The 19,528-nt window shown below is 39.1% G+C and overlaps 2 protein-coding genes across 5 annotated transcripts; both read right to left on the bottom strand.

Moving 5' to 3' along the window:
* Positions 1-32: 32 nt before the first annotated feature.
* Positions 33-8,993, bottom strand: LOC306769811 (heterogeneous nuclear ribonucleoprotein R). 4 transcript variants are annotated; one of them, XM_079258539.1, is made up of 15 exons: positions 8,847-8,993; positions 8,037-8,197; positions 7,767-7,885; positions 7,581-7,688; positions 7,382-7,495; positions 6,848-7,024; positions 5,062-5,197; positions 4,738-4,943; positions 4,505-4,654; positions 4,298-4,419; positions 3,671-4,209; positions 1,693-1,753; positions 682-738; positions 305-423; positions 33-144 (listed from the first exon to the last, which is right to left on the bottom strand). In XM_079258539.1, the coding sequence occupies exons 2-12, from the start codon at positions 8,191-8,193 to the stop codon at positions 1,719-1,721; spliced, it is 1,863 nt and encodes a 620-aa protein (XP_079114665.1). In that variant the 5' UTR covers positions 8,194-8,197; positions 8,847-8,993; the 3' UTR covers positions 33-144; positions 305-423; positions 682-738; positions 1,693-1,718. The 4 variants fall into 4 exon arrangements, with proteins under 4 accessions (XP_079114665.1, XP_079114664.1, XP_079114663.1 ...); XM_079258538.1 differs by having other exon boundaries at positions 305-738; XM_079258537.1 differs by having other exon boundaries at positions 305-1,753.
* Positions 8,994-10,437: 1,444 nt separating this feature from the next.
* Positions 10,438-12,212, bottom strand: LOC306770194 (ATPase inhibitor B, mitochondrial-like). Its single transcript, XM_079259029.1, has 3 exons — positions 12,081-12,212; positions 10,706-10,818; positions 10,438-10,613 (listed from the first exon to the last, which is right to left on the bottom strand). The coding sequence occupies exons 1-3, from the start codon at positions 12,162-12,164 to the stop codon at positions 10,472-10,474; spliced, it is 339 nt and encodes a 112-aa protein (XP_079115155.1). The 5' UTR covers positions 12,165-12,212; the 3' UTR covers positions 10,438-10,471.
* Positions 12,213-19,528: the final 7,316 nt, after the last annotated feature.

The raw sequence follows: 19,528 nt of genomic DNA, 5'->3' as shown, positions 1-19,528 counted from the left end.
TGCACACACAAAGGCATTTATTTGGATAATGTGTATTGTACAATTTTCAGTGTAGATAATTCTGTCCTACAATGGGACTTGGGGCAGAATAGAGGCAGCAGTCTGCTAAATGTGAAGCTGTGTGCCACGTATTGTCCTCCATTTCTGTCAAAAGGAGAAGACAAGAGAACATTTAACTTGTGATTGTTTTCTTTTGTACAGTCCTTTTCTTATAACTTGAAAGGTGGACTGCTCAACATCAGCGACACTAGCCAGTTTGTAAAATGAAAAATGTTTCCTAACTACACTAATGCACACTTCTTACCTTGGATCTGTTTGGTTGAGGGCAGAAAAACCCGTGGGTACGTTCTCACAAACTCCAGAGTAGATGAATCCATCCTCAGGTTTCTGAAACAACTGGTGAACACCAGTGTACCAACCGGGCTATAAAAAATATAAATAAAAAAAGGGCCACACAAAGACAAGCTAACATTTTCAATGTTTTACTGGACTGGTCTAACCAGTAAACCCAGACATCATAAAGCCAGTGATATATTTAACATAAAGTTATTAGACACCTTTGTTGTGGGAATTAAAGATATATATATATAGAAGTCCCTTGCTGTGGAAGAAAAATGATGTTGAAAAGATTAACAAGCATGGTCAATGGATCTGAGCGTTATTGAGAATGAACAGTCTTACCAGTCTCTTCCAATTGTGTGAACTCATTCACATGGATGTGGGCAGCTCCATTACTGCCTGCTGACAAGAGGCAACATATAAAGACACAGTTCTGATATGAGCAGATGTTTAATTGACACTCCAGCATTTGATGGAAATTTGGTGCTACATCAAAATGTGTCTACTATTTTTTTTTTTTAGTTTGCACGTCCCAGCTTTACCTGAGAAATCTAAATTTTAAAAAATGCAGTCGTTATATTGCCATCGTGTGGTGATAAAAAGTAAAGTCATCTGCTCTGAAGTGCAGCCATTGTTCTTAAATAAGCCAATATCAGATACATTTAATTTAGGATCCCCAGTGCATCCTGCTAAAATTTAAAAAGCCACCTCTCTTGGAAAAACAGAGCTACAAGTTACTCAATTTTAATTTCTGAATATGGGCAGTAAATCCAGTTTTGAATAAAGAAATAGTGGCCAGTAGTCATGCTGACGAGGAGATGCTACCTCTAGTGGCACGGGAGGGGAAGTGTCGTTCTCCTCCATCCCGCCACTTGAAAAATGCGTGCAGACAGCTGACGTTACTGGTGCAGTGAACCGACACATGCAGCAGGTGCATGCAGGGTTTTGGCTTCCCAAATCCTTCACTGTCTGCCTTCTGGATGTTTAATCCAGTTTAAAGTAACAGCCGTCCTTGAGGTGTGTATAAATGCTTTTAAGGGAAAAATATGCACCCATGTCTGAGGAAATGTGCCTCATATATCCTCTGAATTATGCAGGAAACAAGTTTTGCATAGATTTTTCAGTCAGCTTGAGCGACTTATCTACTTCATATCCTCGAAGATATACATCACTCCTACTAGATTTTGTTTTTAACATTGGATTTACAGGACAGTATGTAAGCAAGCAAAAAAAAGAAAGAAAAAAAAAAAAAGAAAAAAAAAAAGTAAAGTTGTATTATTTGTGACTAGTGCTTCTCCAGTGATTAAATGATCTACAGGAGAGGAGACAGTACTCTGTGCAAGGCTAGCTCACCCTTGAGTACCGTTCAGGTGAGTTCCTCATTCTAGTGGTGCCGCTCTCATTGCTTCTCCACCTAGGCAGGTTGGAATAAGAGGACAGACACGTGAAACAAAAGACAACAATAGCATGGCACCAACAGGTAAAGGCTACAAACAATTTTCTAAGTTAAGAAATTCTAAGCAGGCAGATCTCTTGCTATTGGTGAAGGCCAGTTTCAAGAATTTTAACCCTTTGGATGGTCAGATCCTTGGTGTCTTCAAAAGGAAATTAGTTGAGGTGATGTGCTGATTTTGGAAGGAACAAAATTAAATTGAAACAACTCAGCATACAAGCAGAAATCCATTCAAAGTCAGATGTATTTGTCTAACTGGGGTGTCATTGTCGAAACTGTTCACGTTCACGTGACTTCTCACCATAATCCAAACTTGCTCTCGTCTTTACAGTTTGTGTGACGGTGTACAGAATCAAAGCTTCAGTAGATGTCAGCCAGTATTATGTATTTTACTTGAGGACGTGTATAAAAACTACAATTTCAAGGTATTAAAAAAATGATCATGTCCAAATGTAACTGGTAAATGTTTATTTGGTTGCCACAGTAAAACTTTAAGCACAAAAGACATTTTAGCAATGGTAAATAACTTTTCTTCCTCATCGTGACTGGCACAGAACATTTAGTTGAAAGTAGGCTGAGATTTACTTAAGCCTAAACCATACACCTGTAAGCACAGTCTGAAAGAAGTAAACAACCCTGGGGAATGGTAAGGAGTCAGATTTACAGTTTGATCCTTTAATTGTTGGTGGCATTGCTGAACAAGTCTCAAAAATTCTGTGTGCAGGAAATCACTGCTTTCTGAATACACACTGAGGAATAAAGGGTTAAAATCCTGCTTGACCACCGTATCATCCAGACACCTTTCAAGTTCTCGTTCCGTTGTCTGACTGCACAATTTCAGTCTTTTGCAGTTCTCCTTTCAGGGAAAAGAAATTTGACTTTGATAAGAAGATCTTCCAAATGCGTGAATTGAGATTATAAATCAAATCAAATATTGAAAGACAACACTGAATTTGAGTATCTGACAATTGACTGATTCTCAGCTGAGTTTTATTGAAACTGAACAAACGTAAAAGTTATAAATACAAACATCATCAAAGAACAAACTGCTATGGCTCTTAAGGTAAGCCAAACCGAATCCTACCGGGCAAGTTTAAAGAAAACAAGGAAGTTATGGTATTGGTTTTAAAAAATAAAATAAAATAATCACAATTTGACTACCTCTAGAAATGCTAGGCATACACATTACAAAACTTTGATTTTCTTCCTTCCTGTGGATTCTTTTCTCCACCATAGCAAAAAATTAAGTATGAAGCTCTAACCATATGCATTTATTTACAAGCAAATCCCTAAGCAGCTATGAGAAACCACAAATAAAGGGAGTACAAGAAGGGGAAGGGAGGATGAGGTCATGGACAAAAATTTCCTGCAAGGCAAAAAATCATTATTTAATGTCCTCTCAGATTTTTTAGAATGAATGTCCACTTTTATGTAAATGTTCATTGTTGGCTTTAAAAAGGACCCGGAACAAAAAGTAACAATAAAAATGTTTGTGTGTTTGTGTTTGTGAGTATTTTGGAAAGGCATGTCCCAATGTAACCGTAGGAATAAGAAATGACCATAACGGTTAAGTTCATTTCTTCAGCCAAAAGGATTTCCAGCCAATCTTGAGCCAATTCTGCAGTCTGTCCATTTTTTCTGGGGTATATACAGATTTTTTTTTTTTTTTCACGAGGGATGAAGAATAAAAAGTCAATCAAAACATTGTGGCCAATCTCCTGTTTTTTTCTTTTGTTGAGGTTTTCTTTTTCTCTCTCTCTCTCTCTCTTTTTTTTTTATTTTATTTTGCTCCAAATACCTTTTGGTGCATCTACTTCCACTGCTGCCCATAAGAATCCTGTGAAAACTCCATGGTGTCATTACTGTAACCATAGTTACCAGAATAGTCGGCCCCTTGCTGCAGGGGCTGCTGGGCGATGGGCTGGGACCCCCAGTTCTGTTGGTTGTTGGTCTGCCGGCGCTTGGAGTCAGGCTGGTTAAATACGTCTGCCTTCCTCTTTCCACCGACGTTTCCCCCACGATTGCCCCTGGCACCACGAGGACCACGGCCTCGCTGAGGCTGGAAAGGGGCTCCTCGCCCACCTCGGCCACCCCTTGGACCACCGAGGGGTGGCCCTCTTTGGGCATATCCACCTCGGCCTCGGGTTGGTGGAGCACCGCGAGCCCTGGGTGGTGGAGGCCCTCCCCTGCTGGGGCGAGTACCACGGCCCCTCATGCTGTACACATCTTCATAGCCGTAGTAAGGGTCCTCATAGCCACCACGGTAGTCATGATAGTCGTAGCCATAGTAGTCCTCATAGTAGTCCTCATAGCCATAGTAATCAGGTGGATAGGCATAGCCCCCTCGGCCACCGCGACCCCTGCCACGACCTGGTGGTGGCATGCGAGGAGGGGGGTAGTAGTAGTAGTCGTCATATCTGTAGAGAAGAGGTTAGAGTTTTTCATTTGACTTTTTAAATTAAAATTTGTTGGGTAGCTGATCAGTCACGTGTCTAACTGACTCACCCTGCTGTCCTGGTGGTCTGTCGAGCTGCCTGCCGCTCTTTTCTTTTCTTGTCTGGGGGCTTTGCCAGGACAATCTCAATTTCTTCTCCTCCCAGCTCCTTCCCGTTCATCTCATCCATAGCCTGATTGAGTAGAACAATCAATTACTGTAAAGTACACAAAATCGTCACATACGCAAATGCTTTACCACAGCATGAAAAAACACACCTTTACTGCAGCATCTCTTTCCTCAAAATGTACAAAAGCGTAGTCTTTCAATTTCTTCACTCGCTCTAGCTTTCCAAACTGTGAGAAAGTCTTCTCAAGAAGTTCTTCAGTCACTGCTGTAGCGAGCTTCCTCACAAAGAGTACCTTTACCTACAATGATGCAAGAATTAGGAATTAGCCAACCTAAAATGGAGAGAACTGTGGATTTAAAAACGACAAGAAAAATAGTTAACCTTGGCCATGACCTCTGGGTCGGGTTCAGCAACAGGGTCAGCCCACTCTACAGTAACAGGGTTTCCCCAAACTTTGACCTTCCCACTCATGAGGCGGCGGCGTGCCTGCGCTGCAGATTTGTGGTCCTCATACTCCAAGAAACAGAAACCACGATTTTTCTTCTTATCATCTGGCTGGTGGTACAATATTACCTCCTGGAGACCCTCTGTAAGGCAAAACAACACTGCTGATCACAAAAACAAACAACTATACATTTCTATTCATGCCTATGGGTGTGGTAAGAAGTTTAAAATTATATTTATTGCTGTGCTTTGGAAACAAACCTGTGACCTTGCCAAAGTCTTCCAGTATACTTTCCCTTGTCTTGTTTTTTGGAATTGATCCAACAAACAGGCGATTGTTTGCAACAGATATACACACTCCCAAGTACTTGCCAGGGCGGATTTCATGGTTATCACACTGAAAATACATAAATAAGAAGTTAACATTTGAGCAAAATCTTGTCTCTAAAGAGATTAACTTACTTGGTTTATAACATTATAGGAAAAACAATCATGAATACAAATACATAAACATAAATAAACGGGGTCTGCAGTGCAAGCTTAGAGGTTTTGTTTCTGCTGAAGAAAACTTAAATATAGAAGCTGCAGTCCTATTTGGCCAGAATGTGTTAATGAAGCAAGAACTGCAAGAACTTTTAGTACAGTCTGGAGATCCTACAAATAAGACTGTGCTAGTTGCTAATATTTAAAGTGCTCCACAGGTTTATGTGGGCCGACAGGAGGGCTAATCCCCTCAGTGTTCACGTTGCCTGCTGGAAGTTTAACGTTCCTCTGGAAAGCTTTAGGATTGTCTGCTGTGCAATTTTTCTCTTCCTTTCTTAGTTGATTAATGTATTACTAGAACCTTGAAAAACCTTTGCCATACACTCATTCCAAGCTGCCATCTTGCTTTTATGTTTACAGACTAATGTACAGCCAAATTAATGGCACTGCATCTGTGCAGGTGTATAGCAATGCTGTTTCAACGTGAAACTGATAATTCTTTGCATGGAACAGTTCCAATGAAAGTTTTTCATGAACTGATTTTGCATAAACATATTTTGTTTTGCTTAAAGGGGTGCTATTATGGTATTTCGAGTTTTCTGAGCTTTCTACAGTGTTATAGTGTTGAATCCTCATCAGACATGTGAACGGCACTGTTTTTTATTACCTAAACGCATGTTTGAGCTTGAGTCCCAGCGCTCTCTCCGTTCGGTTTCCTTGACGACAAAAAACGCGTCGTTTTAGAGAGTTTTTTCTACTTCAAAATCCTTGTGACGTCCCGGGGGATAAGGTTTGGTGATTGGTTACCTTCTACTGGTTAACAAGGGGATGTACAAATACATCAGGCTGGTGGAAAACGTCGGACAAAGTTATTTCGACCGATGGCTGGTGAGTTTACCAAAGAGAGACATCCTGCTGCATTCATTGCTGTGGGTTGCTGTTTTCCACTTTGTTTTCAGGGTCTGATTCAGGTTCCAACATGTAGGGCTGTATGCTATGTGTTGACATTGTAGTTTGTTTTTTTATTGAGTTTATATTAGCCTAATCCTTCTGTTTATGAGACGATACAATGACGGTGAAAGCAGGTGCGGTGCGCGCTCCCGATGTAGTGCAGTGGTGGGAGGCGGGGCTTAATGCGGAAGAGTCTCAATCCACTCATTTTACCCACAGGCTGATCTGACAGCCTATGGAGAGGGTCGGTCTGAAGTAAATAAAGCGATTTGTGACAATAACTCGATCAATCCTAGCCCATCTGGGCTCAGAAATAAAAATAAATTAGCCTGAAATGCACATAATAGTTCCACTTTAAAACCGGATAATACATATTTCTAAACACTGGACCACAAAAGGTCCCTCTGTGGACTGGGGGAATTCATTAAGATATCTGATACATTAATCATGTCAATATTGGAGCCCGATACCCACATCAGATCAGTCCCATCTCCAGTCATAAATGTCCCATTTTAATCAAGATATACAACCAATATCCCAAATTACCAGCTCAACCCCCTTGACTAATTTTAATTTCAACTTGTCACTTTCACAACTCAAAAACAATACTTACAAGCTTAACAGCCTTTTGTGCATCATCCTTATTGCAGTATGTGATGAAGGCATAACCTCTGTTTTGACCAGATAGAGGGTCCATCATTAACCTGAGATCCCAGATAGGACCAGCTGACTCAAAGAGGGGTACAAGCTCATCTTCATACAAATCCCGAGGAATCTTTCCAACAAACACCTGAGAAAAGAGAGAGAGAGGGGGGAGGGGGGGCAGATTTACAAAATCCATAAAATGAACAGCAGCTTTGGATACTTCCTTTAGTCACTCTCTAAACAGGATCATCAGTGTTGGTATTTTCAGATTAGGCTAGAGTTTAATGTTGATTTTGGCTTTATCCTCATTGTACGGGCTTTTTAAATGATCTTGCATGTTAAAGAGGGGGTTGGTGTAGGACTGGTCATCTGTGTATGAATATGCTACAAAAACTTATCTGACAAGTCAAAACCTTGATTAAATGATAATGAAAATATTTAAGCCATCAACTCTTGATGCAGTGCCAAAACATATCTACGTATTAGTCTATTCTTGCTCTACCTCTGTTCCAATCCCTGGTTGTGTGCCTGTGAACACACTCTCAGGTGGGGGGCCTCCATATTTTCTTTGTCCAGTTGTAACATCCAGGGTGTATCCTGTCCGCTCCAACAGGGCCTGGAAAACATGCAAAACATTAACTTGAATACAGATTATTTACCAATCATCATGAATAAAAAAGCTCAGCCGAACAACTTTTTACCTTTATTTTAGCCTCATCTGGGCCCTTAGTGGATTCTTGTACCTTACTTCCTTGTTTTTCCCTCTGCCTGTATGTTTTCATGACTCCACACAGGAATGCACTTTTATTCTAGAGTTACAAACAAATAAAACATAATAAAGCATTGCATTAAAAATGAAATAAATCTCCACTCAAGGGCAAAACTACCTGCACATGGGACAGATCACTCTCTTTGAATTGCTGCAACACAGTGAGTGCTCCCTCCTCATTAAACTCCCGCAGTGCATCAATAGCCCTTTCATCGAGGTCAACATATGACACCAACCCTGTAGTTAAAAAAGAAGAACAAAGAGGAATAGTCAGGGTTATAATGAGATGCAAAATGTTTGCATACACATGCATATTATAAATATATATATGTGTGTGTGTGTGTGTGTGCATATAAAAGCTTTATTGGTCATAACTATAATTACCCACCTGTTTGGAAGATGTTATCTAGACTTTCTGCAACTTTCTGTGGCAGCCCTGCATCAATTAGTGTCTGGTAGTCCTCTGTGTGTGTTGCGGACACATCCATGGGCTCTTCTTCCTCCTTTGCTGTGGCAGAACTACCATTCACCTCAGCAGCAGCCATTCTCCTGTAACAAAGAGACCAAGTAGAACTTTTATCTCCCTATAAATTACCCACAAAATAGTAGTAACAAAAAACAAAAACAAAACAAAAAATCATTTATGTTATCCCTCTTAAAACACAAGTCTTCAACTGCTCATTACAACCTAAAAATACAGTTTATTGTAATGTGGCTTAGGCAAAGGTTACAGCCATTGCTTTTTAGTGTACAACAAAGAAGCAACGAAGATAAGTTTCACTTCATATTGCAAGGGCAAATATAAAAAACGTCTTGACAATTATAAACGTCGAGTAAAATCTGTTATATTTCAAGGCGAAATAAACCGGTTTCTTGAGGAAACCACACTGCCACAGTCCCGCCCCCTTCACATGCATCTTGCTAGCTAGCGGGCTGAGGACGTTTCATGTGCAATATTTACATCAAGAAGCTTTTACCGGATAAACATAGTTTAGACCGACAGTTAACGTCGGGTGCTCATCAAAATATGCCCAGCAAGCTGGATCTCATTGCATTTACACCTTGTTTAAGATTCAACAGCCCTAACTGTTAGCTTTCTGGCGAGCTAACTGGAAGGCCTCGTCGTGCAGACTGGCATCTCTCACAAATCAAACACACGCGCCGTACATGGTACAAACAGATAGTTAGCAAGACTTACCGGTCTGAATCAGGTAACTAAATGCAACGTGTTTCAAAATATGAAATTACTAAATCGTCGGAGGGATAAGAAAAGGCTAATAGGAATAATGTTTGTGTCTAGCCCACGAGACAATTTTCCAGACACCAACGGTCTCGTCGTCGGCTCGCCCGAACAACGCCACGGCTCGGTAACTATCGCGAGATCTCGCTGAAAACTCGGGATAGTTCGTTTTGCAACGCGATCGGAGCGTCCTCAATACAAGGTTGATAAATAATCCCAGGGACACTTTTTCTTGCTAAAGATACAAACACGGAATAATGACTAAAACATTGGGCTGTGGTAACAGTATGTGGATTGATCAAGTAATTTTACAATGACAACCACAATAATGTACATGACCTCAAATACGCAGGAAATTTGTCGACGACCTTGTGGGTGAAAAAAGAAACGCTAAACAGATTTGTCCCATTTATCTACACAGCAAACCTCTTGATCTTTGTTAAACAATTTTTTCATTTGCCGTTTTTTGTTTTTTTTTACAGGAATGTCAAATAAATCTTGAGTAGATATCAGAAAATCAACTGAATAATTAGAAAAGAAAAAAAATATACAAACTTATTTTGGTACTTTTCTTTGGTTATCTTTGATGAGATAATTGAGCACCTACTCTGAAAAAAAAAAAAGAGGAATTTAAATGGGAGAAAAGTTTTTCAAATGTCTGACCCCGACTACTAGTTTGTTTTTTTTTTTTAAAAATAATAGAATGGAAGATTCCAAAAATGCAGGAAAATACTGAATCATTAAAATGGTTAATTTTAGATGCCATACAAGTATCACTGTGAACCAGGGCTATTGATCTTGGTCCCCGATGGCCAAAGTTCTGCAGGTTTTTTTGCATGCGTCCCATCTGCAACACACCTGACTCAAATTCAGACATACATGGAAAACCTGTAGGACTGAAGTCCTTATTAACCCAAACTGATCGGCCCTGGAGTAAACCCTTTAACTGGTGCTTCCCCATTAAGTTTCCTTCTAAAATTGACATATGCATTCCATTTCTGGTTTAACGTTCCAACCATTGTTTTGCATCTCACTCCAAACCATTTTGGTGTTTGGGGGGCCGTTTTACATTTATTTTTGCAATACACACACTTTTGGTAAAGGACTGGTCAAGCAACCAAGCCAAGAGTGCCCAGCCTGGTCCTTAAGATCTAATGTCCAGTTCTGGCAACTTCTCCTGAACAAAATGAATGGCTTATCACCAGAACTGGTCTTGGGCACCCCTGCCCTAGATTCCATCCTGCAGGCTCAACCAGCTTCGCCTCAAAAAGTAATATAGGAAGCTAGAAATGCTCATCATTTCTGCAACCTATTAAACAACCATGTAGACTAATCTTTGACCTAACTTTAATCAAATAAAACCAACTATTCTGTGCATACTGATTAAATCCAAGTGTTTTACATAAAATAAACATGAAAAAACAGGTGACAAAAAGAGAAAAATCATTTTTATTGTTTTCGCAGTCATGTCAGTTTGTCTCATGACCTCAGGATCGGACTTGACCAGCACAGAATCAATGTGACAATTCCTGACTTGTCTGACTCTTTTGTGAGGTAGAGAAGTAACAGCAAGCTTCTTTGCCTCAGTCATCATGCTGAAGCTTTCTAATTTTGCCCTTGTGGCGGTCAATTTCCTTCTGTAGGCGCTCAATCTCCTTTTTGTGGTTCTCAATCTCTTCATGGTGATGTTTCCTCAGTGCCTCAAACAGCTCCTGCTCCTTTTGCCTGCAGATATAAGAAAACAGAGGGTTAAAATGAAACTCAAAGACACAGGCCTGAGCTTTCATTCACTGCCTTCATGTTGTTTCACTGCTCACCTAAAATACCGCTCCTCCTCAACCACTGCTCGCTTTCCCAACGCACCTCCTGCCTCTCTCACAGAGCCACCACCACCTCCACCTCTTCCTGCTCCTTTACCCAGCTCACCAAGCTGGCATGCAGAGAAAACGGGTTTTCATACAAACTGAACATTGGTATCCTGATCAGCAATAACCCATTAACATGATGGCAAGCTTGCAGTTATATTGTATTCTCTATAGAACAGTGAAACAATCTTATTTACACCCAAGCCTTGATGAAAAAAAAAATGTTGGGCATTGATGAGAGCGATGAAATTATTTAAATCAGTTATATCTTTTGACAACAATATCTTCAATTAAGTATTTGACGAGTTTTGCTGATGTGATCCTTCACTATTACATGGAATCGCAAGATAAAAATACTACATAATTATCAAGATTGGCAATTCAAAAAGGAAAGAAAGCTGAAAGTGAAAAATGTTACAAGCTGCTCCCACTAACCCCACTGTCATGTATCTACATTAAGCATGAGAAATGAGGAAAAAACAAGTGCAGCTGTAAATGATGTAACTGCAGAAATTGTGGGTCAGACTTCGCTTTTCCTTTAAACTGGCACAGTATTTTTCAGGTTTAATTTCCTGGTTTACAAGCCTCTGATTTATAAAAGCTTTTGCTAATGGGTGCTTTTACACACTCAAAAGCATGTACTAGTGGGATACATGCTAGGTCAATGTATCCTACTTTCTCAATATGCTCTGTTGTGGACGATGTTATGAGCTGAAAGGCTCAGAAATTCAGACCTGCATAGACATAACGGGAAATATGGATTCTAGATGCTCCAGATATACTATAAAAGGTGTTTACTCATAATGGATTGAATCTGGCTATGTTTTAGATCATCTACATTACCAAGAAGTTGTATTTATTATTATTAAAAAAAAAAAAAAAAAAAAAAAGGGGATAGAAGCACCCACTTTGCTTTGGAACCACTGTGCTATTTTACAAGCTTACAATAAAACAAACATCTAACACTAAAACAGTGTTATTTATGTGGATGCATCCACAAATATCACCACAAAGCCTTTGTCTTTCTATGAAGGGACTCTGCGCCCTTGATGGTCCCAACCCCCACCTTTAATCTTTCTTAAAAGACTGCAGCAGATACATTCACATTTAGCTGTTTTCACTTAGAAAATAATGAATTTGCTGCAGTCTTTATTGACTGCAAACTTTATTTGAAAGAATTTCAAATAATCATGCATAGATCCCTGACAAGACATGAAGTTACCCACCAACTAACCAGCTGGCTTCGCCTGACCACACGTGTGGGGGGGTTGAAACTAGAAAGCTAATGCTAACAGCAGACACTGTCAACATTTTTTCAAGAGTTTACCTGATCAGATGCCATTCTAATCTGAGAGAAGACGCATCTCCTTAGGTTTGATCTTAGGAAAAGTGTCGCCATTGCCACTTTCATGTAAGTTAATGCAACTGAAACAAGGGAGGAAAGACTTGAGCCAGCCTCTGCTAGTCCCGTCTACTATTGTGGGTCGAAATGATGAAATTTAAACGTTTCAAGTGGGCGTGGCGTGGGGACAACTGTGTGCTTGACAGGAGAGCTCAGTGCTGCCACCCTCTGGCCAGAGTGTGGAACTGCGTCATGCCTGTGTGATGGACGGTACAACACATAGCCTATAGGTCATATTACTGATAAGTCAAAATACTAAAATTTCAGTTCATTTCGAATGAGTGCAACTATGAAAATTCGACTATTTCTTAAAGAACATATTTTAATTTTAAAAAAGTTTTTTTTTTCTGTAGATTTTCAGGTGACCTATTTTAAGATCACTGAAACATTCAACTTACTGCTGAAATATTAAAACTAAGAGGATATGTGTGTGAAAAACCAAGTATTATATATAAGTATTATAGAATCCACTTTAGTCGCAATTACATGATGTATCTGTTCAGAACAATGTAATTGGTTTGCCACATTCCTCTCTCTTTACAATGTTGCTTAGGTTCTTTGAGGTTTTTTTGGCCATTTGTCTATCGCACCACATAATTTCAGTTTGAATGTGGTTTGGACTTTGACTGGACCATTGCAATACTTTGATTCTCTATATTTTAGACAGTAGAGAATTGTAGATTTCCTGCTGAGGTTGGTATCATTTTCCTGTTGCATGACCAATTTGCAGTAGTGATTTAGTTGTTAGACAGATATGGTCTCACTTTTGACTCTAGAATACTATATTATAGAAGATGCCAGCAGAAACAGTAATTCTTTGAGAAAACTCAACACATTTGGAATGAACTGAAGCATCCTGCAGACTTATTATTTTGTTAAGAGTGTTCTAAAGAAGCTGTAGGTTTCACTTTCACATAATAAATCCCCTAAATCGGCCTTCAAACCACAGTGAAAACCTACACAAAAGTAATATGATTTCCACGCAGGTCCCTTTTTTTTTTTTACTGTGTGACCAGCAGATTCTATGGACAGTGTGCAGGATTCTAGATGAACTCTCACTGCTCCTAGAAATTTACAGACTTTCCTCAGGACAGTAATTATACTGCTGGAATGCAGGACCAAAAGGCTGATCTGTGCCTTTTTTTTCCATGTTGACAAATAAAATTGTTTGGAATTTGAAGTTTGAACTTGAATTAGTCTAATTGAGAGTTCAGGGTCAACATCAATCACTGTAAGGTGTCCAGGAGTGCCCCCCCACCCAAGTGGTATGAGGTGTTTGTGATTAAGAGAAGTTTTTATTTTTCCCCAATCTTGGTTATTTGCTTTATGATGAATCATACTTTGGTCTCAAATGACATTTTTTTCAGCAATCAGCAATCTTTAAATCTAAAAACCAAATTGAGATGCACCTTTAGTGCTTTTTGCCGTTTCTCTGAAAATGACACCTTAAATTCTCAGGGGGGTGTTGCTGTGATGTCCTGGCAAGAGTGGAAGATTAATTAAATGTTTATTATTATTATTATTATTATTATTATTATTATTATTATTATTATTATTATTATTATTATTATTATTATTATTATTATTATATTGTGAATAATCCTTGTAATTGTAGAATAATGGATACAAATAATTTGGAAACAGTCTAAGAATCTGTCCTTGGTTGATTTTCAACAACTGCCTCTTCAACAAAGATCATCATGGATGTTTTCCTCCTTGCCAATGTGCCAACAAACACCTGAATCCAGAAAAAAACAACCAAAACGGATTTTATAGAGGTACTCAAACTAGGTAATAATCAAATAATAAATGCATTTGTTTATAAGCACCTGGATGCCACTTACATACTTACAAACACACTGATTTATAAGCTTAGTTTTTCAAATAAAACACTTAACTGTGCAATACATCATCTGTTGCACATCTGAGGTTGTATTGATTGCATTTCTTGTTAAGAGCTTGGTAATTATTCTGCAAAACCTTGGGGACACTTTCTCATCACATACCTGTTAGTATACTAGATCTGTACTCATGTCTGATGCAGTCATACGGAGGTTTTGAAGCAATACAACTTATAGACAGAAGGTGCTTTTTTCTCAAGTGCTGGATGAGACACTCTCACAGTACAAAGAGAGGCTTTGCACAGTAAGGAGACAAGGTGGGTGCTCAGTACAGATGAGTCATAATGGAGTTTCATTGATGAAGAGCTCCCCTCTACCTGACAAAGCTCATCCCTGCACAGTGTGGCATGAGCTCACCATCCCTGACAATCCCCCTTTCATTTCCTGAATCCACCAGAGGTGAGGGTCAATGAGCAAGTGTTGGCGTGGGGTTACTGTGATGACGTGCAGTATCCTGTCAGTTTATTTTGTTCACCACTGGCCATGATGATGTGGAAGTGCTTGCCAGCCCTTTGTTTTGTGCACCATCCTTGGTTTGTAAACATGGAGAGCAGAAACGCAAAGAGGGAATGAATGAAGGCTTGTTCACAATTTAGTCACAGTAAAGAGAACATGATCAGTGAGAAAATGCTTACGCTATTTTTTAAAAAGTAAAGCATATTTATTGACATTTTCTGATTAAATGTGAAAACTTATTTTGACCACTACTTCACTTATTTCAACATCAGTAAAAGGAAACATGTTGAGTGGCAGTAGCATCTATTCAACAAATGGTGGCAGTATGCGCACATTCTGATGGGGAGCTTCTGCTATCATCTGCAATGATTATGGATTAAGCTACCATTCATATGGTTAGTTAGTTATGCTTCACCTAAACTGGAAATCAAAATCTCTTACATAACAACAGCAATATAATTTATCCCCTCAAAACCAGCACCTCACAACTGACTGCAATTCACACATATGCTGCAACATTAATTAAATAAGAAAATACTAGAAATATAAACTACCAAAGCTTTAAATCAGGGGTTTCATCCTGTCCATGAGAGCCGGTATCCGGCAGGTTTTTGTTATTTCCCTCTGCCAACACAGCTGATTCAAAGTGTCAAAGTGTGCTTTAAAGTGTCAGATAAATGAGCAAATTGATCTTTGATATGAAATGCAGCTTGTTCTAAAATTCATATGTGTGCACCAAGAACCTAACATCCAGATAAAACTTTTTTGCTCCCATCTGCAATAGACCACAGCAAGTGCTATTTTCATGTTGTTTCAAATGAAGCTAAGTTTCTCAGAACATTAAATGTTGCAATGCAGAAACTTGGACAGAAGGATCTAGAGACAGTCACAAATGTAACTCAGTATCTCTGAACTGCAGAAAAATTCCCATTATATTGCAATTTCCATCAAATTATACATAATTTAACACAAAATTGGACTTAGTCCTAAATTTGTTTTGTGTTTTGAAGACAATGCACTGAGGAATGCTATGGCTGAACTTTATGGGATGTTTCTGTGTGTGGCAGTTCTTTTTTGTGCATGTTTTTCTGTGGCCATATATGGACATCCGGTCCATGGGAAGCATAGCAGCCAGTAACCTGAATGCTTTCAGAGCAGCACACCTCAGTGGCTCAAGTGTTGCAACAGGAAGTGGTATCCTGGCAACAGAGCTGACCTGAGCAAAGACAGAGTAAGGTCATACAGAAAAGATGTGACACACTTCTCCTGTGTGATTAATTCCTTTTCATAATCTGTCTGTCGGGGCATTCGCTAGAATTCTGTAATAATGCATTTTAATACATGTGCATTTATTTACATGGATTCTATAACAGCTTCTTTGCTGCAGGCTTTTGTAAATCCACATGTTTGGATGTCAAGCATAATCTGCCTTCCTCTAATGATGCATTAATAATTTTGCCAAAAGGCCCCCGATCAGAAATGCTCTAATACCCATGGGTAAAAAAAAAGCAGGTTGATGCACATCTGTAAATGTACCTTTTGCTGTGGATTTAAACAGGTATGTTGGAGATAATCACACTGTGCTGCATAAAATTACTGAAATTCAGTGTGTTTCAAAAAGCCTCATCTTGTGGAGAATGGTTAATAAACCTGCAACACAGAAATTCTGTGAATATGAACAATATTCTTTTGTAAATGTGTATTCCTAAAGGTACTTCATGGTTAAATCACGTCATCACAAATAACCTCGCTTTATTCCCTTGAGACCCATTAACCTTGTCATTTCAAGTGATAATAACTACAACTTCCTTTGAATTTCAGACTTGATGTTTTATCATTTATGCAAAGTTTTCCATGATAGTTATAACTGATAATTGATTTTTTTTGTACTTACCTGGCCTTAAACTGACAAAATTATGTAAAAACTGCAATTCATTGAACTCTCGGCTATGACATTTAGTAAAGAATAAAACCCATCTGCTCCACAGTCCTTGGTTTTTTTTCATGTGCATTCAGCTGATCCCTTTCTCAGGGTCTGCTGTAGCTGAAACATTATTGTTAATAGCCGTTATGAGCTGCCTAGATGCTGCCACTGTTGCTATGGTGATCATCAGGACTGATAAAGGGTACCAGATTCTTTGTGTTCTGTACTTACAAGGTCTTTTGCTGAAGGCACTGTGGGAGACCTTACCTGCCGGACTCACAAACAGCTCGGAAATAAATAAATGTGGATGTGGCACATTTAGCAAATTGAGATGTGAAGACTGCACTCAAATACACACTTAGGTTCTTGTGATATAATGAGACTGTGACAGAGCACAGACCAGAACTTATAGCATCCATTCAACATTATATTAAAGTATGAGGGACTGTCTAAAAGTTAATACCTTCTGTTCATTCATGTGTTATGCTTTCTTCTTTTAGCCAGAAGTATTGAGCATCAGAACATATTTTTCAGACATGTCCCGTCACATGAGGTCACTTGGAGATTAGATTTTTGTTTTTTATTTTCATATCATTAAGTAAAATAATCATGAGAGTTGTCCAATACTATTAGCCTACCGATATTAACAGCTGATATTGGCATTAAAATGGAATATCGGAAATTATCAGTTTTTACGTTTTTTAATGACACAACTTTTACACAATATGCACATATTATGTATCAAAGTCTTCTATAACTATAAATAACAAAATATAGAAAATGCCATATATAGTTTTCCTGATATTTTTGTTTGTTTGGGACAACTCTTCAAAAAAATATCAGTATTGGTTGATAATGGCATTGGAAATAAAGAGTTGGACAAAGTCACTATATCGGATATTGGTAAAAAAAAAAAAAAAAAAAGAAAAGAAAAGGAAAAAGCCAATAGCAAACATCCAAATGAATATCTAATGATATTATTGTTAGTTCATTGTGTGGGGGACATAGATGCATGTAAAAATGAAAACCTAGAACCTTTGTGGTCCTACATGTAAATAAAAATATGTCCCAATGGTGATTACTGCAATATTAAAAATATGACTGATGTTCTCATCCCAAAATACCAACTGCGTGTGGGCTTAAATTAATGAAAATCCTGCAAATACTTCTTCAAACAGTTAACACCTGCATGTAGCTCTCTTTGCTAGAGTTGTTATGAAATACATTTCCATACTGGTTTCACTTTCAAATTTCAAGTAATTACATGTATTGTAAACACTCTATGATTTTTATAGGAAACACAAAGTATGTGTGTGAATATACTTTAAAAAAAAACTAAGGGAACTCAAAGTCATTTGCATGTAACTCAAAGTTAGTCACACTTCTGAGATATCAGTCAGTCCATTTAGGTAGTAACAGATCATGAATAAATTTTCACATGCTGTTGTACAAATAGAACACACAACAGGGGCTGTTAGCAAGACAACCCCTATAAAGGAATAGTTTTGCAAGAAGTGACGACAGACCATTTTCCTGTCTCTGTTTTTATCATATCTGGCTGAGTTTTGGTTACTTTTGTATTTTGCCAGCACCATCACCACCAAAGGCAACATGAGACAATGTCTGCAACCCACAGAAATTGCTCAGGTAGTGCAATTCATCCAGAATGGTACATCAATGCATGCTGTGGCAAAGTTTGCTGTGTCCCCCAGCACAGTGTTGAGAGCATGAAAGCAATTTTAGGAGACAGGCCAGTATATGCTAGATGTGGAGGGGGTAACAGGAGGACAATAACCCAGGAGCAGGACCTCTATCTGCTCTTTTGTGCAATGAGGAATAGGAGGAGCACTGCCAGAAGCCTAAAAATGACTTGCAGCAGGCCTAAAGTGCACGTTTCTGATTAAAACTGTCAGAAAAAAACTCCATGAGGCTGGTATGAGGGCCCTTCATCTCCACATGAGGCTTGTCTTCTCAGCCCAACACTGTGCAGATTGATTGGCATTTGTTGGAGAACACTAGGGTTGACACATTGGTGCTCTCTGCTCTTCACAGACAAAAGCATGATCCCGGTGAGCACATGTGACAGATGCGGGCAAGTTTAGAGACACCTTTGAGAACCAAGCATAACTGACTTGGTAGTGGGTCAGTTTTGGTCTGGAGGGCTGCACAGACCTCCACATGATTGCCAGAGGTACTCTAACTGCCATAAAGTACTGCGATGATATCCTCAGATCCAATGTCAGACCTTATGCTGTGGAAATGGGACCTAGGTTCCTTCTGATGCATTACAGTGCTCGGCCTCATATGGTGTGTGGCGTGTCAGTAGCTCCTGTGTGACAAAGGCATTGAGGCTACAAACTGCCATCATGTTGCATCACAGAAGTGGGTCCAGTGGTTGACTAATACCCTGATCCAGGTTTAGTAGAGGATCCTTCAGGAAAATATCTGATCAGGAACATGCCCAGACGTTGTAGAGAGTGCAAATGAGGCCTGCACCGATAATGGATTTTGATTGCCATTGATCATTCTTATGTTTCGTTCTCAACACATCCCACTAAATATACTGAAACATTCATTTTCTATACTGTTTGTGGGGGACTGGATATCAGATGAGAAGTTGCCAGTCCATCGCAAGCCTAACACAGAGGGGCAAACAGCCATTCACACTCACACTCATTGCACGTCTTTGGACGGGAGGAAAACCACAATTGCAACATGCAGATATATATATTGTGTCTCTTCAAGTTATGGTTTTTCTTTAAACTCATCTGGGTTTATAAGAGACTCTGTCAATGTGACTCAATGGTACAAAATGTCACATTGCATCCTCATTATACCTCACCAGTCCAGTCAGCCCCTGGAGTTTGGATGCCATGTAAAAACAGTACTACACCACAGGCAACCATTCTCAAGAGTGTGTCGGCATTTCATTATGACGCACAAGCACAGCTGTAATCCACCACAGCTGGTTTCTTGCTATTCAGAGATAAAAGAGCCACATAAGATGTAAGTCATTTTCTCACTGTTTCCTGTAATCTTACTGCTTTATTTACCACAATCTGGAGGGAAAATGCAATAAAAGTTTGTTTCAT

This window comes from Telmatherina bonti, assembly GCF_933228915.1.
Source record: "Telmatherina bonti genome assembly, chromosome: 19".
Lineage (NCBI taxonomy): Eukaryota > Metazoa > Chordata > Actinopteri > Atheriniformes > Telmatherinidae > Telmatherina > Telmatherina bonti.
This window is presented reverse-complemented; position numbering and strand designations above follow the sequence as displayed.

Coding starts and splice junctions, on each gene's coding strand:
- LOC306770194 (XM_079259029.1), bottom strand. CDS start 12,164: ATGAAAGTGGCAATGGCGACACTTTTCCTAAGATCAAACCTAAGGAGA. Junction 10,819..12,080: donor TTAGAATGGCATCTGATCAG/GTAAACTCTTGA, acceptor TCTGCATGCCAG/CTTGGTGAGCTGGGTAAAGG. Junction 10,614..10,705: donor GAGGAGGAGCGGTATTTTAG/GTGAGCAGTGAA, acceptor TTATATCTGCAG/GCAAAAGGAGCAGGAGCTGT.
- LOC306769811 (XM_079258536.1), bottom strand. CDS start 8,193: ATGGCTGCTGCTGAGGTGAATGGTAGTTCTGCCACAGCAAAGGAGGAA. Junction 7,886..8,036: donor AGATAACATCTTCCAAACAG/GTGGGTAATTAT, acceptor TTTTAACTACAG/GGTTGGTGTCATATGTTGAC. Junction 7,689..7,766: donor GTGATCTGTCCCATGTGCAG/GTAGTTTTGCCC, acceptor TTGTAACTCTAG/AATAAAAGTGCATTCCTGTG.